Source organism: Kogia breviceps, chromosome 3, assembly GCF_026419965.1.
Source record: "Kogia breviceps isolate mKogBre1 chromosome 3, mKogBre1 haplotype 1, whole genome shotgun sequence".
Classification (NCBI taxonomy): Eukaryota; Metazoa; Chordata; class Mammalia; order Artiodactyla; family Physeteridae; genus Kogia; species Kogia breviceps.
Genome location: NC_081312.1, coordinates 75,034,476 through 75,061,729, shown reverse-complemented (window position 1 = coordinate 75,061,729; position 27,254 = coordinate 75,034,476). Strand labels below are relative to the sequence as shown.

The 27,254-nt window shown below is 39.5% G+C and overlaps 1 protein-coding gene across 1 annotated transcript; it reads left to right on the top strand.

The window, feature by feature from the left end:
• The first annotated feature begins 4,840 nt into the window (after positions 1-4,840).
• On the top strand, positions 4,841-25,409 carry RNF212B (ring finger protein 212B). The gene is made up of 14 exons (XM_059058768.2): positions 4,841-4,940; positions 6,787-6,839; positions 7,353-7,427; positions 12,473-12,588; positions 13,615-13,675; positions 14,393-14,421; positions 15,538-15,584; positions 15,806-15,848; positions 16,009-16,069; positions 16,446-16,494; positions 22,681-22,720; positions 23,017-23,117; positions 23,805-23,866; positions 25,344-25,409. The coding sequence occupies exons 1-14, from the start codon at positions 4,841-4,843 to the stop codon at positions 25,407-25,409; spliced, it is 903 nt and encodes a 300-aa protein (XP_058914751.1).
• Positions 25,410-27,254: the final 1,845 nt, after the last annotated feature.

Sequence of the window (27,254 nt, the reverse complement as noted above, 5' to 3'; positions counted from 1 at the left end):
GCTGGTGTTAGCCACAGTTGCGAGCACCGCCTCCCTCAGGGGTCAGCCAGAGGCCCCAGGTCTACGGACCCCATCCCCGCCCTGCCAGGAGCCACTTCCTGTGGCCACTCTCAGGTAGAGAACAGATTCCTGCCTGCCCTCAGGGTCCTTTGGGCTGGGCCTTGGGCAGCTCCCACATTCCCAGGGATTCTCCCTGTCAGTCTGTCCCATGGGTTTTGGAAATTCTACTCTGCACCTGGGCTGGGAGGAGCAAGGGAGGAAGCGGAAGGTCCTCAGTCCAAGGCTCATGCGGTGGGTAGAGGGGAGGCAGGGAGACCCTGTCAGACCTTTGGTGCTGACTCTTAGCCACTTGCCCCCATATAGAATGTGGAGGTCAGAAGCTTACACACCCACCCAGCTGCCCCAGAAGGCAGCCAATCCTTGCTATACTTTTGTAGAATCTATTTTATGGTTGGCTTTTTTTTTCTTCCTCATCCTCAGATTTTGATGGGTTCCACCCTCTTGCTTTGGTGTTTGGGTAGAGGGATTTGGGTGTTTCTACCCCAGGCATATGTCCAGCCTTTCCAAGGAGGAGCCACCCTATTTGGAGGGAGTTCAAATGCCTGCCCCACTGCCCTAGACCTACACTTATGCTTCTGTATCTGGTTCCTACTCTCCTGGTTCAGGACTGGGGTCGTTGTGCCCAGCCTGATCCCTAGCAAGGGTTGGGGTGAGGTCCAGTCCATAGCCCTTGGAATACAGAGCTATTCTGACACTGAAGTTTTGATGCACCTAGTTTTGTATAATAAATTGTGTTTCACATTAAAAAAAAAAAAGATGGATCTGCCTATTGGTTGGGGGAACCACTAGCTTAAAAAATAAAGTCTAAAAAAAAAAAAATAAAGTCTAAACTCTTGGATGAAGGCATCAGTCCATCTCTCTAGCTTTTTCCCCATAATATCTTCTTATCCTCATCATCCTTTTGGTGTCCCATTCATTCTGCCCTTTAGCCACACTGGACCAGACTGTACTTTCCCATACTAATGTGTTTACTGATGCTTTTCCCCTGACTGGGAATGCCCCTCCTCTCCACCTGCAGGATAAAACTTTCTCTCTCTCTTTTTTTTTTTTTTTTTGGTACGCAGGCCTCTTACTGCTGTGGCCTCTCCTGTTGCGGAGCACAGGCTCCGGACGCACAGCCTCAGCGGCCATGGCTCACGGGCCCAGCCGCTCCGCGGCATGTGGGATCTTCCCGGACTGGGGCACGAACTCGTGTCCCCTTATCGGCAGGCGGATTCTCAACCACTGCGCCACCAGGGAAGACCTGAGCTAATCACTTTTTAATGGAACACCTTTTTAATCTGAAAGAACAAGTAACAAACAAACTATACTTATTCAAATTTGGGTATTTGGTAGACATTTTCTCAAAAATACACAAAATGAGCTTGTCACTTCAAGGAAAACAAGTGACTTAGTATTTATTGCCAATGATAAAACTCAAATTTGCAGATGAAAATTAGAATTTTGGGAAACTTGTATCTGCAACTGTGAACCTGACAAGTTCCCAATACTCAAAGACTTTTCTGGTGAGATAGGTGGTGATACAAATAAAAGTGATTTTTAAATATTGTGTAATGAAGTGTGTCAGTATTTAATATTGTATCATGAAATGTGTCAATGTGTTTAACTCAGTGAACCAATATTTTCCAAATGACCAATTTGGTCTAAATGCAAAATGTTAACACATTCATTGATATGGTGTCAGATCCCACGGTGCAGCTAGCTTTTAACAATCTCCCACTTGTTGAATTTTAGTTTAGTATCAAAGAAAAATGTTCACAAGTATCTAAATAGGCTATTAAACTACTACTCCCTTTTCCAACTACGTATTTGAGTGAGTCCAGATCTTCACACACTTCAACCAAAACAGTACACTGTAACAGAGTGATTGCAGATGTGTGAATCAGGCTGTTTTCTATTAGGTCAGATAGTAAGAGATTATAAAACTGTAAAACAAAAACAATGCCCCTCTTCTCACTAAATTGTATTTATTTGGGAAAATATAGTTATTTCCCATAGGTTATGTTAACATTTAATGGGTTTATTTTTATTGTTGTTTTCAAATGAATAAAAAATATTTTAAAAAATTTTCAATCTTAACTGCTAATATGGTGAACATTGATAGGTATAATACAATCCACAGAAACCAAAGCTCTGTAGGGAAGGTTGTATTCAATATTTTTTTTTTTTTTGGCAGTGTCACACAGCATGGTGGGGGGTGGGGGAGTGGGGGTGTGTGGATAGGGGATCTTAGTTCCCTGACCAGGGATGGAACCTGTGCGCCGGCTGTGGAAGCACACATTCCTAACCGCTGGACCTCCAGGGAATTCAATACGTTTTAAAAGGTAGAGGAGTTCTGAGACCAAGAAGCTTGAGAACCATTACTTAGCAGCTTCCTCAGGAAAAGCTCATGTTCAGATTTTTTGTCAGCAGCCTTTACACCTGAACACAGGATAAGGGGATATAAAATTCTTGGATCATATTTTCTTTTTGAAAATCTTGAAAATGCAGTTTCATTGTTTCTAGCATAAAATGATGCTGTAAAGAAGTCTGATGCCAGTCTAATTTTCTCTTCCGTATAAATGACTAGTACTTTTTGTCTGGATGCTCAAAGGGGTTTTTCCTTATCTTTAAAGACTAATTTAATAGTTTTACTAGAAAATGTTTTGGTTTAAACTGTTCTGGGTCAGTTTTCTCCTATACACTGTAGACCTTTGCAATATGTAGACTTAAGTCTTATTTCAGGAAAATTTTCTCAAAATTTTGTTTTAAATATTTGTTCTGATACATTGCTCGGATTTTCCTTGTGGGGATAAATGTGTGTGCAAAATCTCTTTTGCTTGTTCTCTATATCACTTTCTCTTGAAAACTTTTATCTTTCTTTTTGAAAAACCATCCTTTCAGCCCTTAAATGTGCTTTTTTTAATTTCTGAAAAAAGTTAAAAAATTTTTTTCCCTGAGACTGGTTAGTTCTCATTTAATATGTGACTGTTCTTTACCCGTATCACTTTTTAGCTTTTCTATTTCTGATTTATGCTTTTCTTTCAAATCATCTATTATTTTATATCCCTGAAAAATATTAGGTTAAAAAAAGAAGAAAAAATACTAAGTTAAAAGTTTTCATCTGTTTTGTGACCACATTTTTCTAATGTGTTACTGTCTGCTTGAACATTATTAAGTTTATTTTCACCTTGTTGTTTCCATAGCATGTATGGGATTAGATCATATTTCTTATTTGTTCCCAATCTTAAATGAGGTAGATTTTCCCGGACTACTAAGAAAACGCACTCTTGCCTCTCGGTCCCTCCCACGCCTCGCGCATGCTCTGGACCCCGCCCACTCCTGGGCCCCGCCCACGCCTCTCACACAGCGTCGCGGGCCAAGCCCAGCCTCTTGCCTCTCGCCGGTGCCAGGCTTGCTGTATATTTTCCCGCCATTTCCAGCTCTTCTTTAGAACTGATTGGTTTCGGTGAGATCCGAGGCCTTTTGGGATCACTGCGGCCAAACAGGTAGGGAATGTAGTTAAAAAAGAGCTACTGGTAAATCTTAGACTGGTAAATCTCCATCACCCCTAGAAATCAGACGCGTCTTGCCCTCACAAATCCTGTTAACGGCCCTTCTTTTAAAGGGTTCATTTGGTCAACGCATTTGATTAAAATTGTACTTGCTTCCCCTAAACAAACAAGGGCATATATAACTGTGACGTTTTCAGTAGTTCTTTAGAGTCATTTTCTGGTAGAAGTTAGTGTATCTGTGAGCAACAAATAGGTATCTGAAGCTCATGCCTCTATGTAATGTCTTTGCATTGAAACGTTAATTCAGTAAGTTTTCATTGTGAATCTTGCCCTTATGTGACAAAACTATTACAGTGTGGCACAAACCAGCCAATATTCTTTGAGAAAGTGTCTCCATAAACTACTTTTAAATTTTTTTAAAGAAAAGACTTAAAAAAGAAAAGACTTCAGTGGGGAAAAATTTTACCTTCTGTTTTGATTTTTTTCCCCAAATTTAATTTTAAATGAAATTAAACTAATATATATTACATTCTTGGAGTATATTCATGAAATTAGGCATAAATCCATTAAATGTATGAACTAATTACAGCTCTATGTATCAACTCTGTATTTTTTATGTCAGTTTCTTCATTTAAAATCTTACATTTCAGTGAATATCAGATACATCTTTTGAAAAGTGATGGGACTGGAAAAAATGTTAAATGATTTTCAAGATCCCTTCCAGATCTATGATTCTGAGTTTCTGTGGAGTAGAAGGAAATGTTAAAAGCTGAGACATCGTTCATAAACAATGTTTCCATTAGATAAAATGTGTCCCAAGTGGCTAATATGTGATCTTGTATATTTGGTCCACTACCTCCTCCTTGCTGCATCTTGCTGTATCACAGGAAACTATTAGGAAAGAAATAGATTTTTTTTAAGATTGTTTTTTCTAGTTACAAATTAGTACCTGAATAAATCCAGAAAATTTAGAAAACAAAAAAAGTGTGAAGACAACACACACACACACACACATACACACATGATCTCACCATTAAAAATCATCATTGTCCTATTACTCTTCTAAATATGTATACTTTTTCTCTTTAGAAAATGGCATAGCATAGTCTGCAGTCTGCTTTTTTCACTTCAGAGGTATATGTACTTCCTCACATCCAATTGGAATACCCACAATAATATGCCCGCATCCCAATAAGTTAGCAGAAACTAAGCAAACATTGTTAAGTAGATTTTGGAACAGCTGTAATTATGTTATGCCCCAGGTTATTCTCTTTCTTTGCTGCAGAATGGATTGGTTTCACTGCAACCTGTGTTTCCGAAAAGATGGGGCCCATTTCTTTGTCACCAGCTGTGGCCATATTTTCTGTAAAAAGTGTGTGACTCTGGGTGAGTGATTTAACTGTTTTCAGATTCAGGCAAAAATGTTTTTAACCTAGAAATAATGATTAACCATTTCTCTGTGTAACTTGGAATAAGGTGGGGTAGGCTGAAGGTGGTGTGGGTATAATAAGAAACTGTTGATTATGAAAATCGGAGGAATCCATTAAAAGGAATGATTTAGCAAATGGACTATTACTTGAACATCAAAAGGTGCTTGTCAGTGTTCTGAAGCCTGTGGCAGGGAAAGCCACAAGGTTATCAGACTGATTAGAGAAAAGAGAAAAAATAAAAGTAATGAATAGAAATTGGGAAAGTGGTTGATAACAAGAGCCATTTCTAATGGGAAGTAGTATAATCTGTGAAATCAATTTAATTAGAAATGTTGACGATGGTGATAGTGGTGGGTGATACCTTTGTGGTTTTAAAAAGTATTTTCATGTGTACCAATTTTATGTATCCTCACCACAATCTCAAGAGGTAATTATTAGTAGACCCATTTTACAAATGAGGAGCTGGTTCAAACAGGTGATTTGACAAAGTTCTTGCTGCTGTTAAGTCTTAGAAGAGACAAATTTAAGGTGTCTTTTTTTCTTAATGCTAAAATACTTACAAGGTATGTATTATATTCTGTAGTTATGTATTCTGGGTAGCAGGTCCAGAAGAGGGACTTAGGATGTTTTGATCAGGGAAAATTTCATAGAAGAGGTATTGCCTCAATAGAGTTTTGAGTAATAAACTGGAGTCTGCCAAGTGAATTAGGCAGGGAAGATCATTCTGGTTTAACAGAACAGCATGTGTAAAGGAATACAACATCATTAAACTTAGTACGGGGAGGTGCATGTGGTCGGGATTGGTAGAGCATAAAAGGATAAAGAAAGAAATGGTGAGAGATGAGCCTAGAGAGGTAGGTAGTGGCCATATGATGGAAGGCTCTATATACCAGGCTAAAGAATCTGAACTTTATCCTGCAGGTGATGGAGAGCTGTGGAAGTTTCTTTGTCTTGTCTTTTTCTTAAATAGAAGAATGATTTGCACTTGCTAGCTCACTCTGGCAATAATATGGAAGGAAGACGGGGACAAGCTTCATCCCCAAGGAAAGAAGAGTCAGGTTAGGTAGCCTCTGGAGAAGCTTTTTCTCTGTGTGAATCTCATGACCCTTTAAATTATCTGCTAATGTAACAAAGCTATTCCTATGGTATCAGCAGCTCACTTTGGAACGGTTTGTCTTGGTGAAGCACATGTCATGTGATGTTTTCTCCAGACACAGAATTTATCTTAATCAATAACCAGCACCACTACTAAAATTTTAACTTTAAAGGAAGATTAGGAATTTTAATTTCCACATCTTTCAGATTGGGTTAATTAGAGAATGAGAGTAGGAGAGCTTCAAAACAATATCCAGGAATATTCGCAAAGTAAGAACAAGGCAGGAATAATTGGAGAGTTTCTTATGGTGCCTAATGTGTGCCTACTGTCAGGTAGATAGAATAAAAAATAATAACTTAAAGTTGAGATCTTTGGTACTCTTCCCAGACTCTAGTAAATGTACACTCCTGTACTCCTGCTGGGAGGCTACTGTCCCTCACCTGCAGAAGAAAACTGGGAATTTATAAAAAGGGAGATGGGTAGAGGTACAGTGTGAAAGCCTTACTTCTCATCAACGTACAAGTTTGGAAACACTGATTTCGAGAATGGAGCTCAAGTTGATGTCTTTTTATAGCACAATGACATTTTGAATTCAGTAAGAACCCTCTTTTCATTAGCTAGCCTACTTGACTGTTATCATGTACTTTAGGAAAATCTTACCTCATGCCCATGAAAACCAAACATTTTTTTCCCCTTTCCCCACTAGAAAAATGTGCTGTTTGTGGAACTGCCTGCAAGTATCTGGCTCTTTCTGATAATGTAAGTTTTTCCTCCCCGTCACAAACAATCTGATCCCATTCCTGGTGTGTAGGAACTATACAAAGGATACAGTGGCTAAGAACTGAAATTTTGGGGGAATTCCCTGGTGGTCCAGTGGTTAGGACTTGGGGCTTTCACCATGGGAGCTTGGGTTCAATCCCTGGTCAGGGAACTAAGATCCTGCAAGCCACGTGGCACGGCCAAAAAAAAAAAAACCTGAAATTTCTTTAAAAAAGAAAAAAAAAAGGAACAAACAAAATGTGTAGATAGCAATTGAAAAAAAAGGAGGTAAACTAGAGATAAAAGAATTACTTGTGGATTTGTGACTACTGTCACAGAAGCATGAGGTAAGAAGGATTAGGATATGTAGTCTACATCTCCTAGCGCAATAGTGATCGCCCTCTTAGCACAGTGAAATAACACCTGGTGCTTTAGAAAGGGTGCTATGTCTTTAACCATATTTGCCTGTATTTTATTTCATTCCATCGTGGATGTGTCTTACTCTTTTCATAGCTGAAACCTCAGGAGAAGATGTACTTCAAAAGCCCTGTGGAGACAGCTTTGCAGTATTTTAGTCATATCTCTCAGGTATGAGAAATAAAAGTGAAGAAAATCTGATTTTCCAGGCAAGTTATAATTGCATCTTATTTCTTTTCCAGAGGTTCTCTTTAAACTGCATTCACATATTTGTATACAATGGGGAGAAATTGGCTGCCCTGTTTGCTTTCTTCCGTGATGATACAACTCAACAGTTAACTTTTTATTCACCCAGAATCTGTGATAGGCTGTAAAAACTACTATGTAGCTGACATCTTGCCTTGTGCTTCCTAGTTCTAGTTAGTAATTTTTGAGGATAAAAAAGGTTCTAGAGAGCTTTGTCTTCTTTCTTCGCACATTTAAAGAATCTTCTAAAGATTGCTTTGAATATACAGGCCTGACCCTGCAAACAATGGATTTAGTAGTCAAACTTTCAAGCTTTTGCTTATAGACCTAAGTTCAAAACGGGATTTCTTGTTCTCCACTCTTATTTTTCAATAACCTCTCTTAGCAACACATATATATTTAATTCTTCAGTTATTAGTCTTTATAATAGGTTGCCTGAATTTTGGAAGATATTTTTCTTTTCCTGATGCATGATATGTTGTCATGCCATTGACTTGGTCAGGAGCAATAGAATTGTGGAAGGAAGTGAAGAGGAGACAGGACAACCATTTGAGAAAGTTCCCAAATTCTAAAAACTTTGGTTTTTCCCTTCTGCTCTTCAGTTCTCCACCAAGATCATTTCATAGCCTCATGGGATTGCTATCTGGGCACATTTCTTGAGATTGTATCACTATTTTTCTTCTCTACTCTTCTCGTTCTTATGAGAATATTTTTTTATTAAACGTGAAGATGGTCCTTTGTCATGTTTGGCTGAAGATAGTAGATTTAATTTTTCTTTGGTGTCTCCCCCTCAATCCTGACTCTGGAGATAGAGGAAGGGAAATTAAGGTTTTCACTGCATCCTGCTTTTAGCTGCTTGGGTGAACCATCATATTTGAGATACCATTTAACATTATGGGGAGATAAAATCCAGCTGAGACTCAAGGAGAAGTGTAAACAAGGTCACATGAACAAGAGAAAGAGCAGACCTTTGGTTAATAACTAAACCAAGGGTTAGTTAATGATCAGTAGAGAAATTATATGTAGTCTGAATTCTACCCTGTCTAATAATGGGACCAATGACACATGGTCAAGTAATCAAGATAAAATACATGAAAAGGGTCAGTTAATCATCACTTTCGTGAAGTGCCCGTTTGGTGAAGTCAGCAATGTCTGAAAATGTGTTTTCCCAATCTGTGAAGTTGAATAACTGATCTAAGTAATGTCTAGATTGTCTCATTCAGGCTTTTGCTCATATTTTTCTTCCTCAGTCAGACCTTTACTGACTCTCAAATCTCAAATAGCAGCCCCAGGTCTACTTCTTACCCTGCTTTATTTTTCATCATAGGTCTTATCTCTAACATTATATAACTTATTTATTGTCTGAATCCTGCACTGCTTTCCCTTAGCATAATGTGTTCAAGGTTTATCCATGTTGTAGAATATATTAGAACTTCATTAGTACTTTATTCCTTTTTATGACCAAATAATAATCCATTATATAGCTGGATATACGTTTCATGTATTCATTCATCCATTGAGGGACATTTAGGTTATTTCTACTTTTTGGCTATTATGAATAATGCTGCTATGAATATTTGTATACAAGTTTTTGTGTGGACATATATTCATTTCTCTTGGATATATACATAGGAATTAGATCACTGGATCAAATGGTAACTCTATGTTTAACTTTTGGAACTGCCAGACTGTTTTCCCAAGTGCTTGCACATTTTACATTTTTACCAGCAGTGTATGAGGGTTTTGATTTCTCCATATCCTCACCAACACTTGTTTTATCTGTCTTTTTTTATAATAATCATCCTAGTGGTGTGAAATGCTATCTCAGTGTGGTTTTAATCCCTGGTTTCTTTTTTTTTTTTTTTTTGCGGTACGCGGGCCTCTCACTGCCGTGACCTCTCCCGTTGCGGAGCACAGGCTCCGGAAGCACAGGCTCAGCGGCCATGGCTCATGGGCCCAGCCGCTCCGCGGCATGTGGGATCTTCCCGGACCGGGGCATGAACCCGTGTCCCCTGCATCGGCAGGCGGACTCTCAACCACTGCGCCACCAGGGAAGCCCTCGGTGTGGTTTTGATTTGCATTTCTCTGATGATTAATGATGTTGAGCATCTTCTCATGTGCTTATTGGCTATTTGTTTGTCATCTTTAAAGTAATATCTATTCAGATCCTTTGCCCATTTTTAAGTCAGATTGTCTTTTTTTATTAGTTGTAAGAGTTCTTTATGTATTCTAGGTACAAGTCCTTCACCACATACATGATTTGCAAACATTTTCTCCCATTTTGTTGGACCCATCCACTTTAAAATTAAGAAGTAACATAAATGTCCATTAAATAAATACAAATAGGAAGAACAGACAACATCAAGCGTCAAATAGAGTAGGAAATAAAGAGAGAGAAGAGGTTGAGAGAAAGAGAGGGAAAGATATAGATTCACAAAGAAAGACAAATTCAGAGCAAAAGGCACAAATGAAAATACAGAGGGACTTACCTGGTGGGCCAGTGGTTAAGACTCTGCACTCCCAATACACGGGGCATGGGTTTGATCCCTGCTTGGGGAACGAAGATCCCACATGCCATACGGCGTGGCCAAAAAATAAATAAATAAATAAACGAAAATACTTTTTTTTAAATGAATTTATTTATTTATTTAGGGCTGCGTTGGGTCTTCGTTGCTGCACGCGAGCTTTCTCTAGTTGCGGTGAACAGGCTACTCTTGGTTGTGGTGTGCAGGCTTCTCATTGCGGTGGCTTCTCTTGTTGTGGAACACGAGCTCTAGGCACGCGGACTTCAGTAGTTGCAGCTCTCAGGCTGTAGAGCGCAGGCTCAGTAGTTGTGGCGCACAGACTTAGTTGCTCCACGGCATGGGGGATCTTCCCCAACCAGGACTCGAACCTGTGTCCCCTGCATTGGCAGGCTGATTTTTAACCATTGCGTCACCAGGGAAGCCCAAGAAAGACTTTCATAAATTTAGTGTTGGGACTGACAAACTTTTTCTTGAAAGGTTAGTAAATATTTTAGGTTTTGCAGGCTATGCAACCTCTGTTGCTGCTACTCAACTCTGCTGTTGTAGCACAGAACAACAGCCACAGGCAATCTGTAAACAAATGGGTATGACTGTATTCCAGTAAAACTTTATTTACAAATACAGGCAGCTGGCCCTGATCATTAGTTGGCTGACTTGGAAGTCATATGTTTTGATAACATACTTAAATAACTACCATATAAATCGTTTGAATAAAATCAGGTCAAGACCTGATCTCATAAATAGATCAGATCAGTTTCCCATCCCTCACTTGAATTTAAAGACTGAACAACTGAGATAATCAATGGTGCCTTTGAAGAAAGGTTTTATTAGTTGAAGATTATTTTACCTGAAAAGAAAAAGTTTATCTGTCAGGTTTTTTTTGTTTTTTGTGGTACGCGGGCCTCTCACTGCTGTGGCCTCTCCGGACGCGCAGGCTCAGCAGCCATGGCTCACGGGCCCAGCCGCTCTGCGGCATGTGGGATCTTCCCAGACCGGGGCACGAACCCGTGTCCCCTGCATTGGCAGGCAGACTTTCAACCACTGCGCCACCAGGGAAGCCCTATCTGTCAGTTTTTAAGACTTCTGAAACAGTGTAGTTGAGTTCTTTATCACTACTGAGCAGGTTGAGGAACCTTAAGCCCCAGTGTGAGAGGTTTTGATCACAAACTGTGCAACCCAAAACTTAACTCCTTGGCTGTGCCGCGTGACTTATAGGATCTTAGTTCCCCGACAAGGGATCGAACCTGTGCCCCCTGCAGTGGAAGCGTGGAGCCTTAACCACTGGACCACCAGGGAAGTCCCCTTGCTTTTAATAAGGAAGCGTTTTTAGGATTCATTTTTGCTCAAATCTTTTTGAGCACCAAAGTAGTTTTGGAAAAAAAAAAAAGTAGTTTTGGCATATAGGTTAGTAGGTCTCTTGGCTATATATTGTATCTATCCGTAATATCTGTTGCTCGCCAACCCTTTGCCATTTTAGATAACTCCCAGGATTGAGTGCCTTTTTTCTGGTTCTGCATTGTTCAGATTTTCTAAAGTGAATATGTTTTACTTTTATTGAAAACAAGAACAACTTAAAAAAAATAGACTACAGTGAATTCATATCTGTGTAGAATTAGTTTAGTTTGCTTTTGAGTAGAAAGGAAAGAGTGTAGAGACGATATAAATTCGGAAGTAGAATTCTTTAGTAAGGTGGCAAAAGCAACTTGCAAATTAGATGAGAACAAAAAGTTTATGACAAAAGTACCAGATCTAGGAAGAACCTAAGAAAAAAGGTTTATGGTGTGAGTAGGGAGGAAACAAATGAGACCTGAATACTGCTGTGTATTCAAAAGTAGAACCTGACAAAGCTAAAATACTTTCCACATATTAACTTTTGATCTGATTCAGTAATCCCATGATAGGCACATCAGTATATCAAATGGTAAATTAAAGCAAAAGATAAAATTATTTACCCATGGCCAGAAATAAAATTCAGGAATAGGTAATCTCCTTCTGTGCCTCTTTGCCCTTTACTGTAGCAACATAAACAGCCTATAAGTGTCTCTGTGTGAGTATCTTAGGGAAAGTAAATTGGTTACCAGTGCTCTGTAGAGCTAGGAATGTGGAAGCTGAGTCCAAGCTAATAGTAAACAAGTAGGGTCAGAACCAGTTCTAAGCTTGGAAACATTTTTTTGGTTGTCACTCTTCTTGCTCAAGATGAATGGTTATATTTTTTAAAGAGTCATTCTATGTCAGAATGTTCTCATTAAGATATTAGGAAGGCACTTTTCTGGAAATGAAAAGCTTTGGCTTTCCCTAGTTTTGGGGAATCATGAATTAGGTCAGATGCTCCAGAAGAAAATGATCAGTAATAGAGTATGAATTGATGGGTTTCCATTTGTTGCTACAAGTAAGGGGAAAGGAGTTATGGGGATTGTATATCAAAGGTCTGTTTTTCCCTGGTAGGTGTGGAGTTTCCAGAAGAAGCAAACAGATCTCCTCATCGCCTTTTATAAGCATAGAATTACCAAGTTAGAAGCATCCATGCAGGAGGCACAGCAAACACTGACTAACCAGGACAAGTAAGTGACGAATGAAATCACCAGAGAGCCTTTTTCTTATAGAAGCTGTAGCCCTTATTTCCTTATGGTTCCAAAGCCTAAAAATTGCTCCATGTGTGTTTATGTTTATCTTGGTTAAGTCAGGTACAGAATTTTTGGTCACTCAATCTCCTTTTATTTTTCTCTTTCTTCCCTCAAGGGGCCTTCCCTACTTTATAGCTTTCCCCTTTTACTTACATCTGTCGAAAACTACTTCTTCAGAGAAATCAGACATGACTTTTTCACAGTAATAACGATGGCAGATTTAAAATGTTACCTCTAGGAGGGTGTGTTTTGGTTCTTTTTTTTTTTTCTCTGGCTGCGTTGGGTCTTTGTTGCTGCACACAGGCTTTCTCTAGTTGCAGCAAGCGGGGGCTACTCTTCATTGTGGTGCTGGGGCTTCTCACTGCGGTGGCTTCTTTTGTTGCAGAGCATGGGCTCTAGGCGCGCAGGCTTCAGTAGTTGCAGCACCTGGGCCCTAGAGCACATGGGCTTCAGTAGCTGTGGTGCATGGTCTCAGTAGTTGTGGCTCATGGGCTCTAGAGCGCAGGTTCAGTAGTTGTGGTGCACAGGCTTAGTTGCTTCACAGCATGTGGGATCTTCCTGGACCAGGGCTCGAACCTGTGTCCCCTGCATTGGCAGGCAGATCCTTAACCACTGCACCACCAGGGAAGTCCATGTATTTTGGAAATCTTAAGCTAAAAGATGGAATCCCTGATGGAAATTTTCAGACGTCAGCAGGCCAGGGGAAAATGTGTGGAGAGGAAATGCAGTTCTGTGTAAACTTCTGAAATCATACCAAGTGACTGCTTATTTTGTCCACCTGATTCTTCTCACCACCAAAACTCTGCCATTGCCTCCCTGAATCACTAGATCTCTGACAGAAACACCTTGTATAGTGGCAAGCATCTCTTCGGAAGCATTAACTAGATGTTGATAATAAAAATCAGATTTTTTATCCCACTGACCTGCTGGAGCTGATTGTTTCTTTTTCCATCTTTTGCCTAGAGAGCTATCAATCTTAAGGAAAGAGAATGGAGAATTGAAGAAATTGCTAGCCATCCTAAAGGTGAATGAAATAAATTTTCCATACTATTATTTTATCTCTTACTTGGCCCATCTATCTAGCTGACGGAATAGAATTAGTGTTTCCTAACCTTTTTCACATCATGGCTGGTAATAATTGATAATATTTGTACAGCAAGCACACTGTAGTAAATGGAAGAGGCCACAGAAGACCTTGGAGGGATGAAAGGACAAAATCTAGCACAGTGGTAACCCATTCTCGAATATCAGTGAGTCATGGCATAAAACATGGGAAGCTCTCTTATAGAAGAGATATCTGTGGTAACTTAAAATTTGTCTTCAGGAATCCCAAGGCACCTCAGGACCTTTCCTGTCCCTCAAACTCTATTTCCTGGATATTTCTCTCTTCCCAAGATTGTCCTTTGTGTTTATATAATGTTCCTTTTGATCTTACTCTTGTAACTCTAACACATTGTAATCCTGTCATTTTCCTTGCTCTCCCCATAGACTTTCTATATTTCCCCACATGTATCAGTCTACAGTATTCCCAATGTGTTTTTGTGAAGAGGAACTAAAATTTTCTCCCCCCAAAGCTAATAATTTTCTGAGGAAACACTCACTGTTGCTGTTTTTTCTTCTATTGGGCATCTTAGTAACCACAACTAGAGGACATTGCAGCTTAGCTATCTGACAAGTAAGATCCATTGATTGGGACCATTGAGCTACAGCTTCCTTCACTCCCATTTTTTTTCACCTACAGGAATCTCCAAGTTGGTACCAAGGAAGCAGGTCAGTTTTATCAGGCCCCATACCATCGCTCTTTGAAAATTTCTATCCTTTCTTTTTTTTTTTTTAATTGGAGTATAGTTGCTTTACAATGTTGTGTTAGTTTCTGCTGTACAGCAAAGTGAATTCTATCCTTTCTTGGCACTTGGCTGTAGCTCCTGTGCGGGCTCTGAGGTGGAGGGAATGGTTTATGAATTCATCTTTCACTTCTCCAAGAAAGAGCTCCTCACTGAAAAGTGCTGAACTAAAATTTTGGATGAATGCTCACCCTTGACTGTCACCTTATGAAATCCTACTCAGCCCTCAAAATTGAACTCGTGTGTCATTTCCTCTGTCAGCACTTTATTAGGCAGAGTTAGATGTTCTATTATTCATTTATTCAATAAATATTCATTAAGTACCTACTGTTTGTGAAGCACTGTGTTAGGTGTTGGGTGTACATCACTGATTATTCTAATTGTAAATGTCTGTACCCTACCAGTTATTATATATTTTTAATATCAGCTCTGCATTGGTGGATTAAAAAGACATGGCCCCTGACTCACAGAAGCTAGAGTCTAGTGTTCTATCATACTTCCATACTTCTGACATACCCATTATAACACTTATGTTGCTCTTTTTCTTTTTGTCTCTCCCACTAGCCTGTGAGCCTCTCAAAAATAGGAACCATATTCTAGTTATCTTTGTAAGTTCAGGATCTAAGACATATGAGTACTAAATAAATGTCTGTGGGTAGATGGAAGAGGGGATGGAGGGAGTGAGGAAATGGCAGATGTATGAATGGATGGACAGATGGATAGATATATGTAAAGTTGAGAGTACCTGGTAAGGCACTACGTGAAGGAAGAAAGGACTTCCTAACTTCTAGTATGGGCAATAGAGAAATGGAGAAGATTTCATTTAGGGAATTGGAGAGCCAAGGAGTCCCGTATGGAAACCTTGCCTCCATATTTTGGGCTAATACCTGTAATACATGATTAGTAAGCAATTTGTGCTCAGAGAGAAGGCTGTTATTTCTGTAAATAATGACCTGATTGATCCTCTAAGTTGGCACTAAGTTCTGCTTAGAGAAAATAGAGCTGCCTTTCTTTTCTTTTCCTTTTTTTATTTTCCTTGCAGGTCAACCACACCTCGACCAGTGGGCATTACTTCTCCATCACAGTCAGGTAGAGACCATGTTTTGCCCAAATATCTCTGTGAGATGAGTAAATATCCTTTTCCCATATGGAAGACGGTTTCCTCTCAGAAAGTATAATGTGATTTTCTGAATCTTATGTATGATATGAAAAGGCCATACTCCTGGACACTCACTTGCAACATGTAGGCTAGGCAAGGCAGGGCACACCATTGATGGCAACTTTTCATTCTGCATTTTATTCCCTTTCAGTTACTCCACGACCCAGTTCTCAGCATAGCAGCCAAGTGGTCAGGTGAGTAGAAAGCTACACAGCAGCATTAGAACTGTTGGCAAAAGATGCAAGATGAAAGAAATGCCTAGATACGGCTGAGACAGGGACTGAGGAGACGTTATGTCTGTGTAAAAGTTTAATACCAGGTTTGTTTTTTCCTTTTTGTTTCGCCTTATTACAGTCGGTCCTCCTCAGTGGAGTCTATCCCTTATAGAGTGGCTGGCTTTAGTAACTTGGGACAGGTAAGAAATATTCACATTATCTTTTCAGATTGAGATTTCTAATGCTAAATGAAAGCCAAGATTAAAGGAAGAATATTAAACTTATATTGGTTTTGGCATGAATTATCTGATGCCATGCCTGGACTCTCTTTCAGCAATTCAGACCTGATGTTAGAAGCTGACCTAATTCATGACTCGGAATGTACAGGGGTGAAAATAGTGGACTGCATTAACAGTGTCCATCATGTTCATTCTGGAAGGAATAAAGTGTGGATCCTTCCTGGAGTCACCTACCCACTCTGGGAGAAAAACATATGCTTCAGTGTATAGCCATAGCATGAAATATGAAGCCAGAGAATCGGGATATATTTATTAATGTTTATTATTTGTCCCTCAGGGAGCCAGAGCGCTGCAGGGAAGGAGCACTCCAAGAGACTCTTTTACTGGTGAGAGGGGCAGGGTAGGGGAAGGAGTCAGAAGCCAACACATTCTGAGCAGATACCAGCAGATTTCTGGTTTTCTGTGCATAATATAATGCCATTTTACTTTTTCTCCAGACAGTGGTTCCAGGTATCCAGATACAACTTTTCAAATAATGATATTTCTGTTCTCAAACTGATAAGGGGAAAATTGAAACTTGAGTATTAGAAAGTCATTGAAAACCTTTGGTCAGGAGGCAGAGAGTAACTTTTAAGTAAAATAATTGACCTGGATTTTAATTGCCACAAGATGGCAGTAGAAGTTAGATCTAAAAGAAGGATTAACTAAATGCCAATTATGTTAGCCTGAAGGGTATCTGGCTTCTTCACCGTGTATCAAACACAAAAATATTCCAGTGAAGAAATATTTTGGTTCCACCCACTTAATTTCTTGTCTCTTTCCCCTTAGAACTATTACTGTTATTACTGTTTTTCAAGGCATTAGTCAGTCCATAGAGTATACTTGGAGAGGATTTCCCTTTCTTTCCCAAGAGGCAATTTTGAAATTCACAGATCTCTTCCTGGATAACCATTTTTGAAATTCACCAAATAGCCTCCCTCCAGTTCTTTCATATTCACCCCTCTGAAAAACGTAGGTGCTCTAGCCAATTTATTTTTGTCAGGTTAGTAGTAATACTCTCTTTTATTCCTGATTTTAGTTATTTGAGGCTTTCTTCTTTTTCCTTGGACAGCCTGGCTAAAGATTAGTCAGTCCATTTTTTTAACAGTTCTAAAAAGGAAGCTTATTTTTAAAAATTTTTAAAATTAAAGTATAGTTGGGCTTCCCTGGTGGCGCAGTGGTTGAGAATCCGCCTGCCGATGCAGGAGACACGGGTTCGTGCCCTGGTCCGGGAAGATCCCACGTGCCGCGGAGCAACTAAGCCCGTGAGCTATGGCCGCTGAGCCTGTGCATCCGGAGCCTGTGCTCCGCAACGGGAGAGGCCACAACAGTGAGAGGCCCGCATACCGCAAAAAAAAAAAAAAAAAAAAAAAAAAAAAAAAAAAAAAATTAAAGTATAGTTGATTTACAATATCATCTAAGTTTCAGGTGTATGGCACAGCAATTGAGATATATATCTGTACCATCTTCCAGAAAAAAATTGAATGAACTTTCTGGCCAGCCCAATACAGACATATACATACATATGTATGTATATTTATATAACTGAATCTATCTATATATATGTATTTTTTTCAGATTCTTTTCCCTTATAGGTTGTTATATAATATTGAGTATAGTTTCCTGTGCTACATAGTAGGTCCTTGTTGGTTATTAGTTTGTTTTTTTTTAATTAATTAATTAATTAATTAATTTTTGGCTGCGCTAGGTCTTCGTTGCTGCGCACGGGCTTTCTCTGGCTGTAATGAGCAGGGGCTACTCTTCGTTGCGGTGCTCTCATTGCGGTAGCTTTTCTTGTTGTGGAGCATGGGCTCCAGGTGCGCAGGCTTCAGTAGTTGTGGCATGTGGGCTCAGTAGTTGTGGCTTGCAGGCTGTAGAGCGCAGGCTCAGTAGCTATGGTGCGTGGGCTTAGTTGCTCTGTGGCATGTGGGATCTTCCCAGACCAGGGCCCCAACCCGTGTCCCCTGCACTGGCAGGCGGATTCTTAACCACTGTGCCACCAGGGTTATCTATTTTATACATAGTAGTATGTATGTGTTAATCCTAGCCTCCTGATTTATCCCTCCCCCCACCCCACAGGATTAGCCAATTTTGTTTATCATTTCAAAGAACCAACTTTTGGTTTTCTTGATTTTTCTCTATTATTTTTCTATTCTCTATTTCATTTATTTCTGCCCTAATCATTTTCTTTCCGTCTGCTTTTGGGTTTAGTTCTCCTTGTTTCTTAAAGTGGACGGTAGCATTATTGACTTGAGATCTGCTTTTTTAATATAGACCTTTACAGTTATAAATTTCACTCTGAGCACTGCTTTCACTGCATCCTTTTAAGTTTCAGTATGTTGTGTTTTTGTTTTCATTCATCTCAAAGTATTTTCTAACTTCTGTGATTTTTTTTCTTTGACCCATTAGTTACTTAACAGTGTTGATTATCCACATAATTGTTAATTTCCCAAATTTCCTCCTGTTAATTGATTTTAATTTCATTTCATTGTTGTTGAACAACTACTTTGTATGGTTTAGATCCCTTTAAATTTATGTCCTAAAACATTGTCTATCCTGGGGAAAGTTCCCTGTACCCTTGAAAAGAATGTGTATTCTGCTGTTGTTGGGTGGAGTGTTCTATAGATATCTATTAGATTTAGTTGGTATATAGTGCCATTTATTTTATTTTATTTTTAAAAATTTATTTGTTTATTTATTTTTGGCTGTGTTGGGTCCTTGTTGCTGTGCACGGGCTTTCTCTAGTTGCGGCGAGCAGGGGCTACTCTGTTGTGGTGCGTGGGATTCTCATTGCGGTGGCTTCTCTTGTAGAGCACGGGCTCTAGGCATGCGGGCTTCAGTAGTTGTGGCTTGTGGGTTCAGTAGTTGTGGCTCACGGGCTCTAGAGCACAGGCTTAGTGGTTGTGGCGCACGGACTTAGTTGCTCCGCAGCATGTGGGATCTTCCCGAGCCAGGGCTTGAACCCATGTCCCCTGCATTGGCAGGCGGATTCTTAACCACTGCACCACCAGGGAAGCCCCAATAGTGCCATTTAAATCTTCTGTTTTCTTGCTGATCTTCTGTCTTGCCGTTTTATCCATCATTGAAAGTGGGGTATTGAAAACTCTATTATTGTTGAATTGTCTATTTTTCTCTTCAATTCTGTCAGTTTTTGCTTCATGTATTTTAGGACTTTGTTGTTAAGTGCATATATAAGTGTTATATCTTCTTGATGGGTTGACCCTTTTATCATTTTGACCTTTGCCTCTAGTAACAATGTTGTCTTAAAGTTCATTTGTCTGATATTACGCATTCCAGCTCTCTTTTGTTTACTGTTTGTGGGGAATATCTTTTTCCATCCTTTTACTTTAAACCTATATGTGTCTTTGAATTTACAATGAGTCTTTCATAGATGATGTATAGTTGGATCTTTTTTCACCATTTGGCCAGTTTCTTCCTTTTAATTGGAGAGTTTAATACATTTACATTTAATGTAATTATTAATCAGGAAAGACTGCTTCTGCTATTTTGCTATTTGTTTTCTATGTTTCTTTTTTTTTTTTGCCACACCACACAGCATGTGGGATTTTAGTTCCCTGACCAGGGATTGAACCTGTGCCCCCTACAGTGGAAGTGTGGATTCTTAACCACTGGACCACCAGGGAAGTCCCTGTTTTCTATATGTCTTATGTATGTTTTGTGCCTCACTTCCTCCATTTTTGCTGTCTTTTGTGTTAAACAGCTATTTTCTAGTGTACCATTTTACTTTCTTTCTTGTTTCTTTCACTATATTTTTTGTTATTTTCTTAGGGATTATAATTAACATCATAATTTATAACAATCTAGTTCAGATTAATACCAAACTTAATTTCAACAGTGTACAAAAGCTTTTCTCCTATATAGTTCCATTCCTCTCTCCATTCCATTGTGCTGTTATTATATAGATATCTTTAAAACTTGTGTTCTCATCAACATAAATTTATAATTATGTTTTATGCAGTTGTCTTTTAAATCAGATAGGAGGAAGTTACAAAAATACACTTATACTTTTATGTTTATCAATGTAGTTATCTTTACCAGTGATCTTTATTATTTCTTCATGTAGATTTGATTTACTGTCTGGTGTCCTATCACTTAAGCTTGAAGGACTCTCTTTAGTATTTCTTGTAAAGCAGGTTTGGTAGTGATGAATTCTCTTAATTTTGACACTCATCTGGGAGTGTCTTAATTTCTCTTTCATTTTTGAAGGATAGTTTTGCTGGATTTAAAATTTTTGATTGACAGTCTTTCAGCATTTTGAATACGTTATCCTCCTATATTCTGGCCTCCATGGTTTCTGAGGAGAAATCAGTGCCTATTTTATTGAGAATCCCTTTCATGTGATGAATGGCTTCTCTCTTGCTGCTTTCAAGTTTCTTTTTTTGCCTTTAGCTTTCAACAGTTTATGATGAGTCTAGGTGCAGATCTCTTTGATTTATCCTCTTTGGGATTTTTGAGCTTCTTGGATGTATAGATTAATGTTTTCATCTAATTTGGGAAGTTGTCAGCCATTATTTCTTCAGATAATTCTTTCTGCCCTTGGTCCTCTCTTTTCTCCTTCTGGAACTCCCATTTTGCACATGCTGGTGTGCTTGATGGTATTCCACCAAGGTCTTTGAGGCTTTGTTCATTTTTCTTCATTCCTTATTCTTTCTCTTCTTCACACTGGATAATCTCAATTGATTTATCTTCAAATTTGCTGCTTCTTTTTTCTGACTGCTCATATCTCTAGTGAAGTTTACATTTTAGTTATTGTATTTTTCAATTCCAGAATTTATATTTGCTTCTTTTTAATATAATATTTCTTTATTAGTGTTCTCTATTTGATGAGACCATTCTCATACTTTTGTTTAGTGCTTTAGACTTGGTTTCCTTTAGCTAACTGAACATGTTTAAAATAGCTGATTTAGGAACTTCCTTGGCAGTCCAGTGGTTAAGACTGTGCTTCCACTGCAGGGGATATGGGTTCAGTCGGTGTTCGGGGAACTAGGATCCCACATGCCTGTCAGTGTGGCCAACAAGAACCGCTGGTTTAAAGTCTTTGTCTTTAAAGCCCGATGTATCTGGGCTTCCTCAATGACAGTTTCTATTGCTTGTGCTTTTTTCCTTTACATAGGTCATACTTTCTTGTTTCTTTCATGCCTCATAATTTTTTGTTGAAAACTGGACAGCTAAATAATATAGCATGGCAACTCTAAGAATCTGATACTTCCTCCCTTCCCAAGGTTTGTTGTTGTTGCTGTTTGTCATTGTTTGTTTAGTGTCTTTCTAAAACTGATTCTGTAAAATCTGTATTCTCTCTCATGTGGCCACCGAAGTCTCTATTTGGTTAGCTTAGTGTTCAGCTAATGACTGGACAGAGCTTTCCTTAAACACCTAGTACCAATAAATCCCTCCGTGTTTGCTGAGGGACTGTGTGTTGGGGTGCACCTTCAACACTCAGCCAGCCAGTTGACGACTATGCCTTAGCCTTCACTTTCTGCTTGTATGACCTCAAGGTGGTCCCAAGGTGAGAGCTTAGGGTCTTTTCAGTCTTTCCTGAGCATGCACACAGCCCTGTGCATGCATGCACATGGCCTAGATACCCAAGAACTTGTTGTTCCTTTTCAAAATCCCGGTGGACAGGTCATTCCACAGCTTTTCCTTTTATGCTTTTTGGTTAGCCTATTGTTTGTCCCAATTGATATTCACCTCCTCAGGCAGCCTAAACAAGTGCCTCTAATTATTTGAAACAAACACTCCTGGGGAAAAGGCTTTTCATACTTGGTGAACTCTTAAGCTCCAAGTCCTGGTAAGTTTGGCTCCAAGTCAAGTCATATAAAGGCAGCCTTGCAAGTGAAGTCTTCCAGTGAACAACTAGGCAGGTCAAGTATGACAATTCTCTGGGAATGAGGTTTTTAAAGAGCTCCAACCCCATTCCATCCCCTATGATGACTGCCAAACTGTTGATTTTCAAGGCTACCATGGAGCTGGAGAGGGAGAAATGGGAATAGGGCAAGTTAAAATGTCACAAAGCTCACTGTTCTTACTCACATTCAGCTATTTTTCTGGAATAAACGTTCCCCAGATTGCTAAAAGCCCTTTGTTAATTTCCAGAGTTCTGAAGAAGTTGATTCTGACAATTTTTGCCAGTTTTCTCGTTCCTTTTATGGAGAGAATCTGTGGAAGTCCTTACTCTACATTTTTACTGCTGTCACTCCCAGCCAATTTAATGACCCTTTGTCTTTAGCCATCCTTTCTGATAATCTTCACCTTAGAGGGGAAACCAAGGCACAGATACATTAGAGTGCATCAAGGCAGTGATGGATCCTTGCCCATAAACTCATGAAAGGGAGAGGAAAGCACCTTTATGATCCACTGCTAGGTGACTTGTGGGCTTTTTCACTTGCCATTAGCCCCCAAGTCTAACATATATACCAAAATCTTTGATCCCCTGTTCCTTTGCCCTGGCCCCCAGAATACCTGGATCTCTTCTTGGTTCATGAATCTCTTAGGCTCATTTTTATGCTTTTCAGAAACTCCTTCACCAGCTTCCACTCACAGCCTATCTTATAGGTAAGTAATACTGTTTCCTTTCACTTGAGATCTGTTCCCACTGACATTCTGCCAGCAGCCCTGTGGTTACTTCTCCACTGACCTATACCACTGAAGTTTATAATCTACCTTGTAAACAAAAGAGAAGGTTGAACAGTACTGTGTCTAATATACATCTGAATTACTTAATTGTATTCTGAGTTGCAAGCAGGGGATTCATTTCCTCTCTGGTTTAAATGTATAGGCTCTTCCTTTACACATGGTTTTTACTTTAACCTTTCCTTTCCTCTGCTGATGCTTTTATTTCCCCTCCTTAGACCTTCATCTGCCTCCTCCAGACAGGGGATTTTTTCTTTCAGACCATCCCTAAGTGGTGGGGATTCAGGTCAAACAGGAGTCCTCACCCCCAATAATTCAGGTAAGTTAAATAACATTCCCAAAGGAGTGGAGCTTCAACCATTGACATATACACTAAAATGAAGATTTTCAAGGTGCAAAGAAGTTGGGATTTTTACACCCCAGCCCCTGAAAAAAGCACTGTCTCAAGTTTGACTCCTTAATATTCTTTGTTACCCCATTTCCTTCACAGTGAAGGCAGGCTTTGGATTGTGCCTAAATATCACTTATCCTGTCACCAGGAGTAGAGTTCTGCTCTTTAGCCAGAAGGTTGGCCTGTAGAATTAAACTGGCTTTTTGTTTGTTTCTTTTGAGATCCCTATGTTGCAGCATTGTTGGGAGCTTAGTGCTGAATGAGAATAAAACCAGCATCCTTTTTTCTCCTCATGTTTTCCCAAAAGGTACCTCTGCTACCAGTCCTTGTGATAAGGGGCTGTCATCTTTCATAGCTCACCAAAATCTTTATATTGTCTCTACATCTTTCTACTGATAGTTAAACTCAAATCTCAGACCTCTGTGTCGCCACCCCATCCTCGCAGTAAGAGAATGGACTTTATAACCCACCTCTTGAATTGCTTAGCTAACAGTCTTTTCCCTTCTGAGTAGTGTACTGCAGATTAAGAACCACATATTTATCCTGATGCATAAATAACAATACTGAGAAACTGCCCCAGGTAGTTATCTTTCACTATTTGATTCCATCCTCCAGGTCAGAGGGAGAGCAGAACCACACTAGAGGGTCTTCCTGGTTTCCAGCTACCAGCCCTACAGGTGAGCCCTGGCCAGTCTAACTGGTCTGCTCATGAAAAACTCACACAGGCCTGCACACTTATTGCCTCATTCTGGTCTCTTTTAAGGTGTGATAGAATGTAACCAGTGGAGAATGACTTGGATTTCAAGTGTGGTAATGACAGGTACACAGTTTTCCAGAGTGGTGTCACTCTGATATGACTGTCAGATTACCTTCCTGGTTTGGGGTTTAAAAATTAGGTCACATAGTAATGAAAGGTTTTAAACTGAGAGGTCTTGGCCAGGATGAACTAAGGATGTGGACACAAATGACATTTCCAAGAGTTTCACAGAAAGGGATTTTCAATGGAATATATATTTTGGATAGAGATATTGCTTGAACTAGGAAAAACCATTTTCATTTCTCCAAAGAGCAACAGCAGAATAATGTTTTGTAAATGTATGAGACTATGATTCTGATCCAGGAAAAAAGAGGAGTAGGGCATAGGAACGAGAAGAGAGGTTTGGAAGCAGCTCTATTAAATGAAAAGTCCAGTCTTGCCTTTTAAGTTCAGTTTCACACCTTGGGTTTTGAGGATATTTAGGCCAAGCTCCTGGTGACCTACTAAGGTAGGTAAATATTTTGCTCTCATGTTCCAAATGCCCTTTATTTTCATCAGCAAGGAATTAGGGTCTAAGCCTTAACAGACAACGCTGGGGAAGTAACATCCCTCTAAGACCCTTGTAAATGGAGGGATTAATCTACAGGTGAAAAAAAGACTTGAGACATATAAACCATCTGCAAATAAATGGCTTCCAGTTGGATCTTGATTGGAACAAACTGTAAAAAACCATTTATGAGACAGTTGAGGAAAATTGAATACTTAGTGGACATTTGATATTAAGGAATTGTTAATAGGGTTTTTTTATAGGCATGATACTATTGTGGTTATGTTTTTAAAAATAGTCTTTATCTTTTGGAGATGCATACTAAAATGCTTATGGATAGAAAGTTAAATGATTGTCTGAATTTTGCTTTAGCTTAATCTAGTGGAAAGGGGCAATGTGAGAAAGTAGAAATGAAAGAAAATTGGCCATGAGTTAATTGTTGAAGTTGGGTGATAAGTACATGTGAGTGCATTATACTACTGTTAAAAAAAGAGTTACTGAAGAAAGTACCACTTCCCCAGAGGCCTAAGAACTCTGCCACCCTGGTAATCATCTCTGGCTATGGTAGTCATGTTCCAGTCTTCCCAAAACTGTTTGATTTTCAAATATTCGGCTTTATCACCATAAACCACGGAAATGCTCCAGTTTCATAAGTAGTAACAAAGCCTTTGTCACATTAGATGTATCAAATCTTAGTTTGGAAAAGTTAGTTTTCATGAAATGGAGAAATCTATGGGAAGCAACAGCAGCGGTTTACTGTCACGATAAACTTCATATAATGACTTGAGAGGGCCTTACTTGCCCTTTTTGTTACAAACACCCTTAACTGCCTTCCTGTCCTGTGCTGCAGAATCTCTACCAACAGAGGCAGATGGGATTAGCCAGGGGGAGAGAAGCATGGAACACTCCCAAATAGACCATCTTCAAGATCTGATCTATACATACTGCTGAAGGACGGATGGTAGCATCTTATACTCATTTAGGTGTGATGGCCTTGGAAAATGTACCCCTATGTTGTTTCCTGGTTTCACTCTGTACCTTCTCTCTATCTGAACCCTATCCACCCTGTATTACTTCCTATGAAAATGGCCAGGTCAGAGCTTCAGGAAGATGTTTATATCTCTCCCACAAGATACAGATAGCTCCCTTATTTCCTGCAACGTGAAACAAGGTTATAAAAACAATTCTTGGCATCATTGGGGGTGGGGTGTCGGGTGATATACTTATTAACCATGTTTTATTTCTGGATTTCACTTTTTAGCTTTGGATATATTCTCCCACTGTCAATGTTAACAAGCCATAACACTGTTCCTTGCCCTAATTTATTATTCTTTTTCTTTTTGCCTGTTGTTTCCTCTGTGCCTAGTTACTATTAAATATGTTGATTTTCCTTTCTGTTTGGTAACGGTTAGAGACACAGGCTTACTAAAGTACACAGATAGTGAAATAAAGAGGATGTCCTTTTATTGCTACTGCAACTCTATTGGTATTACAAGCTCTCAAATGGTGGAATGGGCAAAGAACACTACCACTGAGATCAAACATTTATTCTTCTTTGGGTACTAAGGGGTAGAAATGAGGGATTAAATGGGTAGGCCACTGGCAGGCATACCTTAAGCAAAAATATTGGAAAAATGTAAAGATAGCATCTGCCAGAAATAAATTTGGTCTTGGGAATGACCTTGTAGCTGAATAGGATCCTACTACCCTTTCTGAAACTGAATTTATTTTAAAGGCATTTCTAAACTCCCTCTCTTCTGAGCAAGAGCCTGTGCTGTAGCAGGTGCAGAAGAAAGTCTGCCTAGTGATAGATACTGATCTACTAACTTTTCAAGTTTTTGTTCTTTTACTTTACCTCAGTATATCCTGCCACTTCAAAAATAAATAAAAAGTGGGCTTCCCTGGTGGCGCAGTGGTTGAGAGTCCACCTGCCGATGCAGGGGACGTGGGTTCGTGCCCCGGTTGGGGAAGATCCCACATGCTGCAGAGCGGCTGGGTCCGTGAGCCATGGCCACTGAGCCTGCGCGTCCGGAGCCTGTGCTCCGCAGCGGGAGAGGCCACAGCAGTGAGAGGCCCGCGTATAACAACAACAACAACAAAAAGTATACTAAATCAGAAAGTTAATGGATTTGGCTCCATTAATCTCTAAACCATAGAAATGGCAAAGTGGAGGTGAGAGAAACAATTTTATTTTTGGCCTTTTTATTATTATTCTAGCAATTTGGGGCTTCCACTCTTTTATTTCTAAAACATCAATTAATTCAGTTAAGGACCATGGTCCCTCTGTCTCCAAGACAGATCGTATAAAGTGAGGGAAAAGTCTCTTTTCTGGACACATTAAACGAACACCAAAAAGATTAAAAAAATCAGTCTCTGTCAAGCTAGGCAGGAGGGACTGTCAGGTTTGTAAAACCAAACCTGGAACCTACCTGCACTGTCCTTCCGAACAGTAGAAACCATTCCCTCTCCTCTCTACCCTTCTGTAATTCTAATTCTACTTTTTTTAAAGGACATCTCCCCTAATTCCCACCTCCAATAAATATCCAGTCTAAATTATTCTCCACCCAATTATTAAACTTTTTCACAAGCTCCGGGGGGAAGATTTACCCTGAGACAAATAGTGAACAGAATGGGGGTTTTGGAAAGATAAAAAGGTACAAGGCATAGTGGTCCAGTATTAGAAATGAAAACATTCTGCTTCCTGTGTGACTCAGTAAAGCAGCAGGAAAACATATAAAGTCAAGCTGGTATAAGGAAGAGG

What these genes read in the sequence shown, in the direction of transcription:
- RNF212B (XM_059058768.2), top strand. Translation starts at nt 4,841, where the DNA reads ATGGATTGGTTTCACTGCAACCTGTGTTTCCGAAAAGATGGGGCCCAT. An exon ending in AGTTGGTACCAAGGAAGCAG is followed by an intron (nt 14,422 to 15,537) that starts GTCAGTTTTATC and finishes TTTTCCTTGCAG; the next exon opens with GTCAACCACACCTCGACCAG. An exon ending in TCCAAGAGACTCTTTTACTG is followed by an intron (nt 16,495 to 22,680) that starts GTGAGAGGGGCA and finishes TATGCTTTTCAG; the next exon opens with AAACTCCTTCACCAGCTTCC.